An 18,869-nucleotide genomic window follows, 5' to 3' on the forward strand; every position below is an offset into this window, starting at 1 on the left:
CTCAATGTCGTGGAAAGGGATGTTAGGCTACGCCTTCCCACCATTCTCAATGATCCCGAAAGTGCTCGAGAAGGTAATAACGGACAACGCAACAATCTTCCTTATTGCCCCATGGTGGCCTCGAAGGCCATGGTTCCCACGTCTGACGAAACTGCTCGTAGACATCCCCAGAACGCTCCCAGCAAAGAAAGACCTACTGAAACAACCAGGTACACAAACGTATTACCCGAATCCCGGGAAACTAAGCCTGACACTCTGGCCCATTTCAGGAGAAGCGCAGAAGACGCAGGCCTTTCAGAAAGGGCTGCCAATATGGCTGCTAGATTTCTCAGACCCTCCACAAGGAACACTTATGATTCAAGACTGCAACGATTCTACACATGGTGTGACAACAGGCAGATTGATCCAACCTCAGCCCCTCTAGGTAAGATAGCAGATTTCTTACTCTTACTATTTGATGAGGGACTTAGTATCTCCACAATTAGAGGGTACAGATCAGCTATCGGAGCTATCCACACAGGTTTTAGTAACGGAGAAACAGTATCCAATTGCAGATTTCTGTGTAGACTAACCAGAGCTTTCTTTCTACAGCATCCCCCTCGGCGAGTTCTATGTCCCAGGTGGAGCCTGCCCAGCGTCCTACGGGGACTTACCAAAGCTCCATTCGAACCAATGCACAAGGCTTCCTTGCTTGATTTGTCAGTAAAGACGGTATTTCTCCTAGCCATAGCGACAGGTGCGAGACGTAGTTTGGTCCATGCCCTCACAATCGAATCAGGTCACATTCGCTGGGAAAAGGACAGAGTTCGTATGATCCCGAAACCGGGCTTTATAGCCAAAAATCAGAGAGAATCTTCAAAACCTTGTGAGGTAGTAATTCCAGCTATGAAAGCATTCTCGTCAGTATCAGAGGACAGACTTTGGTGCCCCGTACGAGCCCTTAAATGGTACATTAATCGCACCGAAAAGATCCGTAAATCTAAACAGTTGTTTGTCAGTTCAACTGAACCCCACGGCCCAGCCTCCTTAGACACAATTTCCCGATGGATAGTGCGAGGGATAAAGGCAGGAGGGGATGAAACTTTATCCTCAAAATCGCTTAGAGCCCATGACACGAGAGGAGTAGCAGCATCATGGGCCCTCTTTAAGGGCGTATCTCTAGAAGAAATCCTGCAAGCAGCATACTGGGCTACCCCAAACACATTTATCTCTTACTACCTTTCTGATGTAATAAGCCAAGGGACAGAATTTGCAAAAGCAGTGTTATCGTGCCCCTCTCAGGTCTAACGCGGACTTGAAAGACAAGAAATGGTAGGTGAAACCAGTAGTAACGAAAATTTGTCAGTGGTGTATTGCCTACCCTCCTCCTATAAATATCCGTTGGAATCTAGCAATTGTAAAATTGGGATGGGTAAGTATGGCAAAGCGCCGTAAATCAGAATACTCAGAAGTGAGTATCTTATTTACTAGCGTAGCCATACTTACCCATGAACCCTCCCTCCTCCCCGGTGGCAATTTCACCACTTGGTTAAGGGGTACGAAAGAGGAAGGGCGCAGCGCGAGGGCTGCTTATATAGGCCCCTGGCGGGGTTTCCCGCTTCGGTTCTCAGGGGCTTAAAGGGAAAATGCAAAGAAATTACCGGTGGCTATTCGCGTTGAGGGGACGAATAGCAATTGTAAAATTGGGATGGGTAAGTATGGCTACGCTAGTAAATAAGATACTCACTTCTGAGTATTCTGATTGCACATGTTGGTTTGTGTTTTGGGGGCTTTTTGTGCACGTTTTGTTTGTGGATTCTTTTTTTTTTAAATAGTCCCAAACTGTTTTCATTGTTGAGCAAATATTCAAGTGAAGTGGATCATGGTGCCTGCAAAGTTTCATTGATAGCAAGCAAATATAGTAGCTACATCACAGTAATCAAACAATACGTACTTGGATTGACCTTTCACCTTTAGCACCAACTACCTCTTACCTCTAACCTGCAGGTGTTTATCAGGGAGCTGGTGTCCAATGCCAGTGATGCTCTGGAGAAGCTGCGCTACCTTCAGCTGACACAGGACAACCTGGAGCGGCCCGGATCCCTGGAGATCCACATAGCCACTGATCAGGAGAAGGGAACGTTTACCATTCAGGTACCATGTAATTGGCAAACTCGAGCATAACATGTGTCCAAGTGTATCGAGGTGTGTTTTTAGGGTTATTTCAGCATGATATATTTGAGAAGGCCTTTCAGCCACCAACTAGTAAAAGGGAATATTAAACATTCAGATGTGTTGTTTTCCTTGCATTTTCCATCCATCAAGATGGCTGGGTAGCCCATATTCAGCTGCTCTAGCTGGTCTTCCATGGGGTCCACGGGTGTGGTGAGTACCTGGGGCAGATCACTTCACTGGGTATGCACCCTGCTCTCTGCAATGAATGAGTGAACCAGGATTTTTTTTTTTTGTGCATGGGTTATTACTTCTCTCACACAGGACCTTCATCTTATGTCCTATCCGAGGGATACTAGCTAGCAAACTTTATCAGAGTACATGTCCAGTGGTACTCGGGTCTGTTTCATGAACTTTGAGAGCATAAGCTTTACAGGCACTTTTTTTTTTCTTTTCATTTTATTTCATTTCATTGTTTGTCCAGTTGCGATTTAAAAACATTAGATGGAAATTTGGCTTTGTCATACTATCAAAATCAGAACATTTAAAGACATACAAAATGAAATCATTACACTTAAAACATCAAATGGATATATATATATTATATATACTCAATTGTTAAAAAACAAAAATCAAAACAAAAACAAAAACGAAATGCATTCTATATATATTCATTCTCTGACAACATTTCAAGAATTTGTACGTATGCAAAATCCTCGTATTTAAAGAGCTGTGATGGTTCCATGGTACACGGACTTTTAAAGTTATTGTTATGAATGTAGTGGAAAACACAAGGTAATATGTTTTCTTCTTTTTTCAAATGCATGTACCATAAAATCTTGAATTTTGTCTTTCTGGGTGTCTGTAAAACTGAACATCTCTCTTATTTTGAGCTTGTGTATGATATCTTTAGTGACTTTGCAAGTATTTTTGCCACTGGTGTTTATGTCACCATAGTTGGTCTTCTCAACAAATTTGCACATTGTAAAGTCATTTCTGTTGGTCACCAAAAGTGATCATTTCCACCATTAGTGGAAAAAAGTACTGTGCCTTGTCATCATATTTGTCTTTCTTTGGATGGCATATCTACAAGCAACTGAATCTCAAACATGTGTGATGTTCAGAATCCTTCTGTGTATAATAAGTACTCGCAAACAGTAAATACAACAACTGGTAACTTGTGACCAACTAAAGCCGAAGTTTTGCTCATGTCATTGATTTCCTTCTGTCCAGTACGATGCTTCTTCATTTATAAATAGTCTATGTGACTAAACTGAAAACACTGTGCACAAGATCATTTTAGTGAGTGCATCTTACTGCACACATTTTATGGTTGATACCATTGTTATTGATCCTCAAAGGATACAGGAGTCGGCATGACGCGAGAAGAGATGGTAGAGAACTTGGGTACGATAGCAAGATCTGGATCAAAGGTAAGAATGTGGCTCTGTTGTATCTTTGTGAAGACCTCAGCATGATGCATTTTTTTCGGCTGTGGAGAAGTAATATACAGATAGTGATTGGTCATGGGTACAGTATTACAAGGTTTTGCACAAGCTAAGACATATGGAGATGAGATGCTCTGAGACAAGACACTCTGCTAAACTTGGCTTTGCCCCATTAACCATTTTTATGCCCAGACACTTAGCTTAACTTGCTAGGATTTTTCATCAGCATTCAGTATTACCGCTAAAGTTGACCTGGTTGTAGAGTTAGCAAGCTCACTCAGGTGTACCAATGTACTTCAGTCCAATAGGAAGGCCATGTGACACAATAAGGGAGTTCATGGTTAGCGCATGTCTCATTTGACCCCTACACCACAGACTTTCAAATAACATGGAAAGGACCTGTGACTGAGCATTTTTTGTTGAAGCATGCCACCTTTGTAATCAATGTCAATGAAATGCATGTGCAGCTTTTGTTAAACATTATTGATGAATTACTTTCACCTGTGCGTTCTAACAAGGTGAAACACACAACTTAACATTCCAAATCCTCATTTGCCTGAGGATTCTTTTCGTTTGAAAGTCAATGGCAAATACACAAACATTCTCATTTGACCTTTATTTTGCACATGCGCAAATCGCAACCGTGAACTCCCTTATAGGGATTAGGGGGATCAGATAATCTGTATTCATTGGCAATCAGATGCCAGACATCTGCCAATCTGCCAAGAATGCACTCCAATGTGCTTGTTAATCAGCAAAGAAACCACATCAAAGGTTAGATAAAGCATCTCATCTTTCACCAAGTGCAAAATCTTGTTTCATTGCACAAGTTTAGTCCATTCAGTATTTGTTTTATGTAACACCTTGGACATTAACAACTATATGGTCCAAGCCCAAGACAATAACGTAACAAAATTAATTTCTCAGGCAAGGTGAATGCCCCAAGTGCAGTGATGAGCCAATGGGAGTAATGTACATCGTTGCTGACATCATTGTTGGCTATCTACAAATGCTTGACAACATTTGCATGCTAGATAGCAAAGGTGTACTATGTGCAGTTGTACTTTGTATTGAATAACGTGGTGGTAGTGTCGCTGGCTGGAAAGCAGTAGATGACAGGTTCGAGTCCCGTGGTTCCTTTTTTCTGACATGTTAGTGAAATTACAGATGAGCAGTTGCGATCTTACAAATTTCATTTGTAGAGGGAGACAAATTAGAGAAAATTCACACCTCTACCTTTACCCCTCTGATTAATATTCTCTTGCTTTCATGTGATAAACAGTTGACCAAGTGGATAGCAAGAATCACAGTTTAAAACAATGTTCAAAGAGTTATGAGAGCTACCTCCTCTGGCAAGCAGTGATGTAAACAGTGTCAAAGACTATCAGATTTCATACGCTAATGGGTGAATACAGATGGTTGGTAAAAGGTATGATTATAAGTCACCCATCCTCTTCAAGAAGTGACATTTGCATGTCCCCCATTTCATTTCATTTCATTTCATTTCATTTATTTATTGTCCATAAAATGGAAAATTTAGGTGATTCAAGTGGCATACAATGTACATAGATACACATATATAAAACACACATTCCAGAATGAAGTACAGAAAATATAACAACACACATCCTTAATTCATATAAAGTAGTAACATCAAATAGCTCCGATGAATAACAGTCACATGGAAAAAAATCACAGTTACAGACCCAAAACTGATAAAATGAGATATAAAATGGACATTTGCCACTTGAACGTGTCGCCACAGTGCAGCGCCACCTATGATGATACCCCATGTATACCCCATTGTCTTGCATTGTTCATGAGACAGCATCATTTCAAAGCAAAGTCCCTCTTGATTTATTGCGCAACAGGCATTTTTGAAGGAAATTGAGGAGAAAGGGGCCAGCTCTGATGGCAGCATCATTGGACAGTTTGGCGTGGGCTTCTACTCAGCTTTCATGGTAGGAGACAAGGTGGAGGTGTACACCTGCTCCCACCAACCAGATGCCCAAGCCTGGTACTGGTGCTCAGATGGGTAAGGGATTCTGATTCTGATTAGGTTATGATGATTGAGGTGGAGGTGGTGGTGATAAAAATTTTGAGGATTATATGTGAAGATGCGTGTATGTATGACCCTGAGGATGACATGTGTAGATGTATGTATGTATGAGGATGACTATGTAGATGTATGTATGTATGTGAGTAAGTCAGTCAGTCAGTCAGTCATATTTCTTTTTAAATTAAACTAGAAAGAAACAAAGTGATGATGTAGATGTTTAGGGGTGTTTGCAATAAAGATGGTAGAAATTGAGATTATCAGTTGTGGTGGCAAATCAATGATGATAACATGGATATTGTTGATGATTGATGATAATGAATATAATTGTTATGGTGGTGATGATAATGACAAGAAGGAATAAATCAACTTTTATTGTAATATCCCCTCTCTTTAATGATAATCTTGGTTACATTGGTAATAATAATGACAGTGTTGGTTCTGCAAGCAGCTTCAGTGATAGCAAGGAGGTTGAAGAGATGGAGTAACAACAGAGTTATTCCCTTTGATCTGTGTTCGAAGCCGCCGCTCAACAATATTTGAAGCATATGCCAAACAGAATCTGCCGCGCCGATACGAAGACAATTGACTCGTGTCTCATTGCATAATCACCAGCTACTTTCAAAGGAAGATATGTCTTTGTGATGGTAATTACTTTTCGCTGTCCCTTCTTATAAAAGCTAGGTGGTACAGACACGAGGATGCGCAAACAGAAATTGAGGAAAAAATGCTGAAATGAAAATGAAAATTGCTCGACTGGGCATACGCGGGCACTAATCTGATATATCTATCAATAAAGAATTATACTTGAAGATTATTACATGTTAGTTTCATTTGGGGAAATTAAGTCGAAAAGTGATAAAACCAGCTTTCCAGGATGGTACAGTTTTAAACATTTTCACATAATACAGCTCTTATTTACACTTTTGCACAAATTTCTGAACAGAATTGACTTTTGTTTTACATGCTTTATTATTAAGTGAAATTTCATTTCATTTAATAAACAGATAAGCAAAATATGGCCAACATTATGATAACGTTCAAAATGAATCTTCAGATTGCTCAGCAAGACGGCGGCTTGGAACATCGATCATCAAAGGCACAAGTGCACCTGTGGAATTCTTTTGTACATCAATAGAAATCTGACAACTGTTTGAATAAATTACAGCCAGTTGGAACTCCATGTATACAACCTCGTTGGTGATAGACAGTAATGATTATCATATTTTGTGTTGCCAGAGTGATAAATACGATTGAAACAAATGAAAATGTTCCAAATGATAAAAGTGTTCTAAATTTGAGTTCATCCTTTCTGTGTTGTTTGTTTTGTTTTGTTTTGCTCTGTTTTTGTGAGGGCTACAATATCAGCTGTTTTCTTGATGCAGTATGCGATGATTCCCTATCAATTATGAGTTTAAGCAAAATTTAAGCAATCCTCCATTTTCTGCAGATCTGGCCAGTATGAGATAAGTGAGGCCGAGGGGGTACAGAAAGGAACCAAGATAGTCATACACCTGAAGAAGGACTGCTGGAGATTTGGCATGGAGTCTGATGTCAAAGGTTAGGATGCATTCATGCAGAATGTGCTCACATTATAGTGCAAAGCTGCTAACTTGAAATTATTTTTGTTTGTTTTTTCTTCACCAAGAATGGAAAATGTGTTTGTTAAATGTAAAGTAAGGTTTTTCTGCAATTTGATTTAGAATGATGCTTAGTATCTTTGATATTCCCATTTGTTAACCCAAGTATGAACTAAGAAACAGGTTTCTTACTGTTGCTTTTTGTGTGTCTGCTACTGAGCATCAGTTTAATATACAAATCAGCAGAATTTGGCAGCCACGGCAGTGTCTATAAAGTTTATTTATACTTTATCAGTGATTAGGTCCTGCTGACAATTGCAAGCTTACTTGCCCTAAATAGTAGCCACACAGTTCATTGCTTGATTGGACTTTAAAATGTATTTGTATCAAGCTAGTTAATGTTGGTATTATGTTGTATGCCTGCACATGTTGCAAACTTAAAAGTTGTGGAATGCATTCTCTTATTCTGGAGCAGTGTCAATTACAATGAATTTGATAAGCACTAGAGGAAATTTGTTTGAAGCTCATCGTCAAATCTTTGCACACACAATCCATTACCAGTTATGAGAGAAAATTAAATGGTATGCGTGAAGGCTGCCTATGTTTCTGCCAGATTACATTGTTTGTTGCTTTGTGATTGTGCAGATTTAGTGTAACTTAGATTGTGGAGTGATTTTATGGAGTAAAGCATATTCTCCCCCCCCCCCTTAATCTTTCAGACATCCTTCTGAAGCACAGCAACTTTGTTGGTGTGCCAATTTACCTCAACGGCAAGCAGATCAACACGACGCAGGCGCTGTGGATGCAGGAGCCCCGGCAGGTCACGGAGCAGAGCCACACCGAGTTCTACCAGTACCTGACACGCAACACCTACGACACGCCTCGCTACACGCTGCACTTCAAGGCGGACGCTCCGCTCAACATCCGCAGCCTGTTCTACGTGCCATCGCGGCCCCCGGCGATGTGGGAGTACAGCCAGCAGGCGGACAGCGGCGTGTCCCTCTACAGCCGCAAGGTGCTCATCCAACACAAGGCCGAGAAGATCCTTCCAAAATGGCTGAGATTCGTTGTCGGTGAGGAAGAGTCTTAAGATTATTAATAGGCACTTTTCGATTTGGACGTTGAGCCAGGCGTCACTGTGGGTCGACGTATTTTTTACATACTGCGCATGCGTGAGTGTCGACCCTCAGCTCATCACACAATTTTCGAACGCGTTACCCTGGTTATCACCGTCCACCCAATTCACTTGCGCCGCGCTCAAGCCACCTTATCTATGACGTCAACTCCTTTCGCAATAGACAAAGATCGTGCGAAAGAGCACAATGACTCTCGGGAAGTCCGTGCTCAGTTCACCTGTTTTCTTATTTCTTTCGAGAGAATATTGCTATTCTAATTACATGAAAGCTTATGGTCTTGATACGTCACAGCAGCAGCGCTGACATACAAACTACAGACTCTGGTACCTACTTTATTTGCCCGCTTTCACTGTTCTGGAATTTGCAACTGCATACTGTAGTCCCACGCATGCATTTACACGTAAAGCTGTACGCAAACTCATCACGATGCTTGGCCTGGTGCAGTGCATGTACCTTGTAGTATTACCTTGCATCATGTTTTAAAATCCACATAATTCATCCCAGGATACTTATTCGGCATCTAGTCAAAGACAAAATAAATATTACAAGTAAAAAAACAAGTCACAAACAAATTCCGCATATTATGCACCCAAGGCACAGGATGCCTCCTGCACACGCCACGAGACGTGACGCCTGAAATCGAAATTTTTATAGCAGTGGGTCAACGTACAGATGTGACGCCTTGACATACGCTTGCACTCGGCGTCACAACTTTCTCGTTCACCCAATCGAAAACTCCCTATTATCATTGTCATTACCATTATTATTATCAATATCAGCTTTATTGATATTATTATTATCATTTTATATACTCTTTGATATGCTTGATAACTTGCATTTGTTGGTTGACTCTCACTTTCATTTTGTTGCCTCTTCTTGGTACACCAGGTTAGGGCTCGCTGCTTGCTCAGCCCCCCCACTATTGCTGTTGCTATTTCACTCTTCTCCTTTCTGTATCCCTCTGTTCCTTATCTTGTTTGATGTTGCCTCCCTATTTATCCTTATCCTTGAAAGGTTTCCCCACTTGGTCTACAGGATCATCACTGATCCTCTGCCTTTTGTCTGTGCACCCTCCTTTAGTCCCCCTCCCTTTACATGTTGGGCTCCTTGCCCATGACCTCCAACCCTCCCCTTTTGTTTTCTTTGTTCTGTGTCCCTAGCCCTCCCCTGACTGTTCTTGTTGTGTGAAGTCCTTATATGTGATTGCTTCACATGCCTGTTTGTCAGTTTGCCTCTGACGAAGATGCTGCTAGGATCGAAAGCTCAGGCCCCTTTTGACTCACTTTCATCAACAGACACTTTAGGAGAGAAAGAGAAATGAGGGAGAGAGTAAGAAAACTACATCAGTTGCTAATCTTGTTTTGAGCCCATGAGCGTACAGAGTATTTTAATGTCTTATTTTTCATCTCTGCAGGAGTTGTGGACAGCGAAGATATTCCTCTCAATTTGAGCCGTGAGTTACTGCAAGACAGTGCGCTGATCAGGTATGATCATATGCCAATCCCACATCAAACTCCACCCTCCGATTATGTGGACAAAGCATATCACTGAAATTTCACAGAAGTTGACATTTTACTTCTGCATACCTAGTCTGTTCATTACACTCATCTGTTACAGCGATAGACGTTAACAGCCATCCAGGTATCGACTGCCATGTTTTATGGCTATGTGCTGTATGACTTTTGAAAAGTTAAAAAAAAAAATTATATTTGCATTGGCTAATTGTGTCAATATGTGGATCGCTAGATGTGCAAAAGTCCCAACATATTAGAGTATTTGTGCCCTAAAACAGTCACACAGATAGCATGTAAAACAGGATTAGCAAGTAAATGTGATGTGTCATCTAATCTTGTTCAGTCAGTCCGCAGCACCCGATAATTCGCTCGTATTTATTCAACTCGTATGCAAGCCCGCTTTAGGCTTGCATACGTAATGAGCTGCGTAAGGGGATTTTGTCCTTGGGCTTTCGGCTACAAAAATACACCTTATGTTCACAAATTTGGTAACAAATTCAAGGAAAATATGTAAACTATCGTCACATGTTACTCAAATTATTGTAAATGAAAAATATCATAGCGTAATTTGAGCTTGAAAAATGATGAAAAAAGTAATTCGTACAGTACACTTTCAAGACGTCAAAAAAATACCAAATTCACCTTGCGTCTCAATGAAAATGCTTTATTTGGTAGTCCATCTCCTAATCTTTGTATCCATGTAAATATCTTGACAATTTGTTGCTTAATCTGGTCAGGAACCAGTAAAATATACATCGATGTCAGTGCTGATCAGCTTGAAACCGTGCAATCTCAAGAGTAAGCTCTCTCATTGGACAGCCCCTGCACTCAGCGCTTGCATTACGTCATTACGCTGCTACATAACGGTTTCATGCCACTTGCGGTTTCTTGGCACGCGTGTAGTTCAAGCGCTGAACGCACGCACTGTCCAATGAGAGAGCTCTTTCGCACCACTGTACACTTTGTGTGGAGCATACTTCTGGCTTAGGAGTAAATTTTACAGACATTTCAAAACGGAAAAACTAGTATAAATCATGCTTGCGTCTCCTTGACTCCAATATATGATGAGTATCTAAGTTTCCTCTCTACGAAAAAGCCAAAATCAGAAACAACAGTTTCTTAATCCGGTCAGAAACCAAAAAAGAACTTTAGATGACAAAATCTTCCGTGAAAAGCAGGTAAAATTTACGCAAATTCAACTGATTATATAGTCATGATAAGATCCGATGTTATAGGCAAATTTAGTATCAAAATAAAGATCAAAGTCTGGAAAACAATTTACCGTGACTTGTAGCCATGACGAATGTATGTACAAGTCGCTACACTGTGAAAACCATAGCCCTATCAAAGTCTCGCAAAATCTCGCACGACGAGACACCTTTCGAACGCAAAGATCGTCAACGAGAGCGCTGAATAAATCTTGCCGGATCGGCTCATTAGCATACGTGCTGCGGACTGACTGTGTTGAAGTACAGTGTTTTTCATTTCTTTTTTTCCAGTAGTGCAGATTGGATTAAGAAAATATGCGCACACACAAAAAAAAAGAAGCATGTATTTGCAGATTAATTTGAATCTATTGATGCAGATGCAAAACAATGGAAAGTTATTCTCATCATATTTTGTAATGCTATTGTATTTTAGCAGCAGAACTGAAGAAGTATGTTACAATGATTTGTAGTTTCAGTAAAAGAGTCTGTGCATACTGATATACTGTAAAAGTGGATATTTTCGCGCGACTAATTTTTCGCGCTAGGCCGGGTCAGAAGAGTTTCGCGTGTTTTTAATTCCGCGGAATCAAGACATCACGCACAGGAACGTATGGCAAGCAAAAATATTTGCGTGTTTTTATTTTCGCGCTAGTTTCTGGTTGCGCGAAATGCGCGAAAATTTCAACACCGCGAAAATTTCCACTTTTACAGTAGTAATGAACACTTAAAATTTTAGTCTCCAGTTTTAAGTGGACCGTACTAATTGCTGTCATGTCTTAGAAACTACTAATCTTACCAAAGATATTTACTTTTGATGGTTTGCTTGATAGTGATGTAGGGGATGATCTGAACCACTGTTTTACAACTGGTGAAGAGATATCTCTTAAAAGCATTAGTACTTTTGTTCATGTTTGTCCATTGGTGTTTGTTAGTTGTTTGAAGTGAGATGTATTTAAACTGTTGAGGACGGGCTGATTTTGCTACAACACGCATTGCCCGTAGACCCTTGCCCAAGTATACTTGGGACTTGTCCTCAACGGGTTAATGGGAAATCATATCATCATACCTTGGAGCATACCTTGGAAGTGGGCATAAAGTTAAACCAAACTTATTTGCCCCTTGGTGTAATCTTAAAACTTTTAGTTTGCTTGTTTGTTTGTTTGTTTGTTTTTTTACCGTTTTCCAATTTTCCCTTGTGCAGGAAATTGAGGACGGTGCTGACCACCCGTCTGGTCAGATTTTTGACTGACCAGGCCAAAAGGGATCCAGCCAAGTATGACCAGTTCTCTACTGAGTACAGCCTCTTTCTCAGGGAAGGTATCGTCTCCTCCCAGGAGCAGGCTGAGAAGGTTTGTTCTTCCAGTATGGAACTTGTTTAGAAACAACATGATGAGACTCGTGATAGATTTCATAATGAAAACTATGCTCAATCCAGTCAATATTCCAAGTAAATATGAACTCTAAATCACCAAAAGTCACCAACAGTGTTGCTGTGGGAAGTCACAATTTTTGATAGATTTGTTCGACTTTTGTGCACTGTTTTAACCTAATGTTGATGCATTCTGTCTACATGGTTAGGGAAAATGTCCTCTTTTTAGATGTGAAAAACCAGATACACTAAGAATAATGATTTGCATACTGCACATTTGTGGGACTACATGAAATATTTTGCATCAAATAGAGATTTCTTCTAGGATTCCAGCCATCAAGAATTTGTTTTAATATTAATGTTCTTATCATATCATTACATCTAAATCTTTTGAGTACCCCCTTGACAATTACCCCCAGCTAAATACCAGGTTAGTGATAGGGTGTGAGTACAAATTAAAGTTAGGGTTAGTTTTAGGGCTAAGATTAGGTTCAGGTTTGGTATTATGGTTAGGGTCAGGGGAAGTGTCTGGAGTAATTGTCCTGGAACTTATGTGGAGATCATTTGTATGACAGCCAAAGAAAAATACAGTTTTGTTTTGTCAGTGACATTCCAAATATTTTAGATGCAGCAGTATCCTGCTGCACACTTTTCAAACATTCCTGGACTCTGTGGGAGCAGATGAGGGTGGTGTCTGCACTTGTTGAATATTAATTACCTTTCTTCTCAAGTGGGACAATGAAAACATGAAAGCACTCCGCATTCTTTCTATCACTCATATATCTTTACACCATCTTTTAGTTTCTGTGAGAGCAAACTTGCGGTCCTCGTGCAAATGATACATCTTGTGCGTGATTTACGAGACAGGTGACATATGTCATAATTTATAACTGCTTCGAGAGCCAAAACAAGGAAATGTCATTGATGGGAGTTACTGCTCAACTCTCCTGAGAGCACTATGTCTAAAAGTTCCTTTTTAGATGGTAACAGTTATGATTCTTGCATGCCATAGTGTCACGACTCCCCATTTTTATTCCTCCGCCACGAACTGGTGCCGGAGGCATTATGTTTTCAGGTTGTCCGTCTGTCCGTCCGTAATGAATTTTGTGGACAGCGTAACTAAAAAAACCTTTTGAGGTATCCTAATGAAACTTGGCATGTATGTGTATTAGGGGGTGAAGTTGTGCCTATCAACTTTTGGGTGCACATGCTCAAGGTCAAAGGTCAAAAGGTCAAGGTCAAATGCTTAAAATTTCACTATTTCCCCCATATCTTTGCAATGCCTGAAGATATTTTCTTTTAAACTTAGTGTATACATGTATTACCCAATTAAGATTCTCTGGTGAAAGTTTGGGTCATGAGGTCAAAGGTTAAAGGTCATAAGGTCAAGTAAAAATGTTGAAATTTCACTTTTTTCTCCGTATCTTTGAAATTGTTCGAGGTATCTTCATGGAACATAGTATATAAGCATTTACTGATGGGCAGTGGTTATCTAGGGAATTTGGGGTTCATGGGGTCAAAGGTCAAGGGCAATACTTCAAAATTTTACTATTTCCCTTATGTATGCAATGCCAGCAGGATCATTATTTTAAAACTTGGTGTATGCATGTATAACCCAATAGAGATTCTCTGGGATTTTTTTTTTTTTTTTTGCCAAGAAGATCAAAGGTCAAAAGGTCAAAGATCAAGTGAAAGTGCTGAACTTACTTCTTTCTCCATATCTCGGAAGTGGCTCAAGTTATCTTGAAACTTAGTACGTATTTATGTATGTTCTGCCTGACAGTGATTCTCTTATGAATCTTAGGGTCAAAGGCCAGATGAAAATGATAACAATTTACTGTTCAATGCAGAAATTGCACTTTTTCTCCATACCTTGAAAATTACTCAATGCATAAACTTATGAAAGGGCCAAAGTCAAGTTCCCCAAATACATGCTCTCCTATTCATCCAATTAAACATAGGTCAAGGAAGGTGAACATTCAGCACATTTGTGACAAATATGTCATTTCAATATATTGCCAATTTTGTGCAAATGTAATCACACATTGTCCACATGTACTATAGACCTATTAGAAGAATCATGCATTATGGCGGAGGCATACCAGTCGCCATAGCGACATTTCTAGTTTTTTCTTTAGCTGCTGTGATGACTATTCATATTTTTTCCATGCAGTATCAACAATTACCTAAAAAGGATTTTTTAAATGCCTCGAGGTGAAAGCAGTTGATCGTGTAAGTGATACTCAGTAGATGCAAATCAAACATTGAGATAAGTTTTCCAAATAGTATGCCAGTTGATTTTTGTTTAAAACCATACTGCTGTTCATGATGACCTGTCCAAATGAGTGTACCAAAGATTTTACGTCAAGTCCTGGCCATAATTTTCTTGCGCAAAAGAGGACCCATGCTGGAAAGACTCCCCTTTGCTTGTGACCCTGACACCAGTCTTATCCCATCTTAACCCCTGTAGGAAGAGATCGCCAGGCTGCTACGCTATGAGTCGTCTGCCCTGCCCGCCGGGCAGACCACCAGTCTGATGGAATACGGTGAAAGGATGCAGGCAGGAGAGCGCAACATCTACTACATCTGTGCCCCCAGGTATGACTCCCCCTAACACCGCCTCGTGATCTGAGCATAGATAGTTTGTGGTACACTGTGCTTGGATGCCCTCAAAGAGTCTGTTGGTAATCTTTCTCAGGTGAATTGACATTGACAGGCAGTTAACCTATCCAATACATCAAGTGGCCATGAGTCACTGTCTTTGTTTAGTTCTTTTCAAAACTTGCGCAAGAAAGAATACCAACAACAGTAGTTGGATTTTTTCCTACAATATCTTATGAGTTCTCATCACTGTGATTAAGAAAATGTGCTTTTTAATATTTTTTTTTTCAGACATTTTACCTAGCCTGCTTAACATGTGCGATTTCCAATTTTGTAACTGCACGATGACTTCTGCCTCATAATATGTTCAGTACTGTGTGGAAATATTGTTTTATGATGTGCAGAGGTTGGCAGCCCTCCATCAACCCTCTTCAATCACACGTGCTACTGTAAACTGTAAACTAAAATCTCTCACCCGTCAATTAAAATCCATCTCTCAGGCATCATATGATTAGCCTGCCTTCCAGGCATTAGTGAACCATTCTGCATCTGAATGATCATTCTGCCGATATTTATGTCTTTTAAATAATGATGTCGGCAAACAGCTAATTTCAGATATGTCTTTCGTATGTGTTTATAGTAAGAGCTTAAACAGAAATGCTGTGTTGCATGTTTTTTAACTGATTGCCAAGAAAAACAGAGTGTTGTTATTTATAGATGTTATGTGATCACTCAGTTTTCATATTTTCAGGATGATCAAATGACATTTGCAATGGAGAAAGGTTATGGCAAAAGGGTGCCATTCTCAGTTTATTAAAGCAGAATTATAGGATCCACTCTGGATAGGCAATTTCGTCATCCTTGCCAGTTCTTGAACCTTGATGGTAATAATTACATGGTATCTTTAGAGTGCCCTATAAGCATCACTCTCTCTCTCATCTCTAAGCAGCTAATAATGATATTCACAAGACATATTGGTCAGACAAAATAGCACAAAAGCTCCTTTACTGATCAAAAGCAAAAAAGAGAGGCAAACATGACGTGTAACTCCAGAAAGCTGTTGTAACAATGATACATTGCATTAACACTTTACAAATTCTCGCTATCGCCAATGACGTAAAAAGTACCCGGATGTGGCTTTTTCATCAAGATTTAGTGCACTTCGTAGCAAGGGCACTTCCGGCGCGGGGCATAATTTGCACAGCGCTAGCGTGCGCGTACGTGTACCTTAGCTATAGCGCCGCGCCGACCACGTATACTAGTACAGTAGGCGGCTGTACCGCCCGAGCCAGCGAGTGGCCAGTCCTGTCATACTCGTACACTGTAGTCCCCGCATGCATTGCCCATGGCCGGCGGCGGCCTTGCATTAGCATGCACCATACACCACTGCACGCATAAGCTAACACATACCGGTACAGCGTACTGCTTGATCATGCGATCGATGTGCACAGTCATCTCTGCATACGCTGAAAATATGCTGGAAAATATTCACCCACCTGGATATCGTCATGGAATGCCCATCTTTTTTTTTTACTTGTTCTCTGTCGAAATGTCGCGAACACAATCGGGAACGAACCGTGATCTCGAACTTATCCTGTCTCCAAAGCAACTTCTTCCAAGTAAGTACGTAGGCACTAGGCCTACTACCACCCTACTACTAGTAGTAAGTCGCGCGTGCACGTACTGCGCTGTGGAGTCACCCGCAAACTTGACCCACGCGGCCACATCACGTCTTGCATGCCAGTAAGGGTCCTATTTCTGCAGATTTTTTTCATTTATTGTCGTGCGAACAGCACATTGCAGCTTCACAGCAACAATCAAAAGTCGCATTAATAGCAATTTCTTAAGAATAGAGAAATTTCAAATCATATTAAAGCTGTAATTCAAGTCGAGAAAACAGGAAGTACACGTAGAATACAGTCGGTTGTGTGTGTAAATAGCATTAGTCACGTATCACGCGCGTACGAACAGAAGTGACTTTGCAACCCGACTATCCCATAATGCACTGTAAATGACGCTTAAATCAACATCCGGGTACTTTTTACGTCATTGGCGATAGCGAGAATTGATGGAGAGTGAGAAAGGCTCTTAGCAACTTCATGATACGATCCTAGGAGAAGCTTTTGCCTAATAGTATATAAATGAGAGTAGAGTTCCTAATTAGCAAATATCCCTTTAAACTCTACAATACCATTTCAGTCGGGAACTGGCAGAAGGCTCCCCCTACTTCGAGGCCTTCCGGCAGAACGACCGCGAGGTGATCTTCTGCTACGATGACTATGACGAGATCACGCTCTTGCAGCTGAGGGAGTTTGACCGGAAGCTGCTTCGATCTGTGGAGAGTGAGATGGCAGGCAACCAGACATCAGATCCAGCGGAAAGTGCAAATGGTGTGTGCTTAGTTCGTATCTTGTTCTTGTTCTTGTTCTTGTTGCTAAGACTTGTGTTTCTTCTACTCTTTTTTTTTCTACTACCAATTTTTTTTTTTTTTGGTTATTGTATGTATGTGTATTTTTACAGTTATTAAAAAATTGATATGTGATCAAGATGATTAATCCATTATCATGAAGTGTTGCTGCATCACTATCGATTATAAAATAATGGTTTATTAGCATTAATTGCTTTGAAAAGTGTGTATCGAAATCAGTGTGTAGAAAAAAATTTGGACAGGTTTTACCATTTTTGTTGTTTAGTTTTGGTGGTGTACGTACTTTTCCATGAAGTTCCCTGTCTTTGCAGTCAGTAAAATGAGTTGAAAAAGGGATGATTAATCCCCACAATGCTCATGTGGACAAATCATACGAACCCACTTGACCCCACGTGCGAGGCAACGACTACTCACTTTTGGGCAAGTAATATGAGTACACTTGCCTTTTAAAAAATGTACTGAGCCCATGCCCAAGTGTTTTAGTTCATGCTATTGGCAGAGTTATCTATATTGTAATGCGGTGAATCCAGGTTGTAGATTTGTGTTTTGCTTTCTAACTCTTTCTTTATCTAATCCTTCTTGATGTTAGTGGAAGGAAGCCTGACTGTGGAGGAGATTGACTCCCTCGTCAACTACCTGAAGGGTGCCCTCGGGGTAAAGGTCAACGATGTCAAGGTGAGAAAAGGTCGTTGCAAATGTGTAGCCTATGACATGCGTGTAAAATCGTTGTGCGTTTGTGGCCCTCAGAGATAGTAGCAGTGGACATGGAAAAAGTTCATGGTACACTCGTAGCCCTTCAGATCTCAGATCTCACATTTGCTGAAAGAGCATTTGTTATGTAAATGTCGTAGTGTAAAGGTCACTGTACTTTGCACTCACAGCCCTTAATGATAGGAGCAGTTAACATGGGCAAAGGTCAGTGTACCGTTTTAGAATTCAACAGTAGTAGCAGCTAACATGTGACTGGCGTGTGTTCCAAAATAAATATAAAACTATCATAACTGTGTATCATAGAGAAACTGAAACTTGCATCATTTTTCCCCATACAGATCCATTGTCTTTCGGTTCCTTTACAATGATGCCAGAATTGTAGACTATTTCATGATGTGAAAATTGTTTTACATTCTATTGTATACTGAGGACTGGCACAGAAATAACATGTGAATGATTTTAGGAGATATTGCGATATGTACAAGAGTGACTTGTAATTCAAAATGTAACTCAAAATTACAAGCAAGTAAAGTTTTCCGAAGTTAACCCAGTGCAAAAAATAATCTCACGATATTCTAGGATTGACTATCATTTATGAATTACTCCATGACCATGACTCAAATGTCATATGCATACCAGAGGGCCAGCATAAGCCTCGCCTGTCATA

At 40.4% G+C, this 18,869-nt stretch overlaps 1 protein-coding gene across 1 annotated transcript in view; it reads left to right on the forward strand.

Annotated features, from left to right (window-relative positions):
- LOC140234588 (heat shock protein 75 kDa, mitochondrial-like) overlaps positions 1–18,869 on the forward strand; it is a 32,124-nt gene that overhangs the window by 7,723 nt on the left and 5,532 nt on the right. Inside the window, exons 4-13 of the mRNA XM_072314613.1 lie at positions 1,987–2,133; positions 3,513–3,584; positions 5,471–5,634; positions 7,106–7,215; positions 7,955–8,308; positions 9,786–9,855; positions 12,295–12,442; positions 14,933–15,060; positions 17,263–17,453; positions 18,081–18,166. Of these exons, the coding sequence (XP_072170714.1) occupies positions 1,987–2,133; positions 3,513–3,584; positions 5,471–5,634; positions 7,106–7,215; positions 7,955–8,308; positions 9,786–9,855; positions 12,295–12,442; positions 14,933–15,060; positions 17,263–17,453; positions 18,081–18,166 (1,470 nt within the window). The remainder of the gene's footprint in view (positions 1–1,986; positions 2,134–3,512; positions 3,585–5,470; positions 5,635–7,105; positions 7,216–7,954; positions 8,309–9,785; positions 9,856–12,294; positions 12,443–14,932; positions 15,061–17,262; positions 17,454–18,080; positions 18,167–18,869) is intronic.

The sequence above is a fragment of the Diadema setosum genome, chromosome 11, assembly GCF_964275005.1.
Source record: "Diadema setosum chromosome 11, eeDiaSeto1, whole genome shotgun sequence".
Classification (NCBI taxonomy): domain Eukaryota; kingdom Metazoa; phylum Echinodermata; class Echinoidea; order Diadematoida; family Diadematidae; genus Diadema; species Diadema setosum.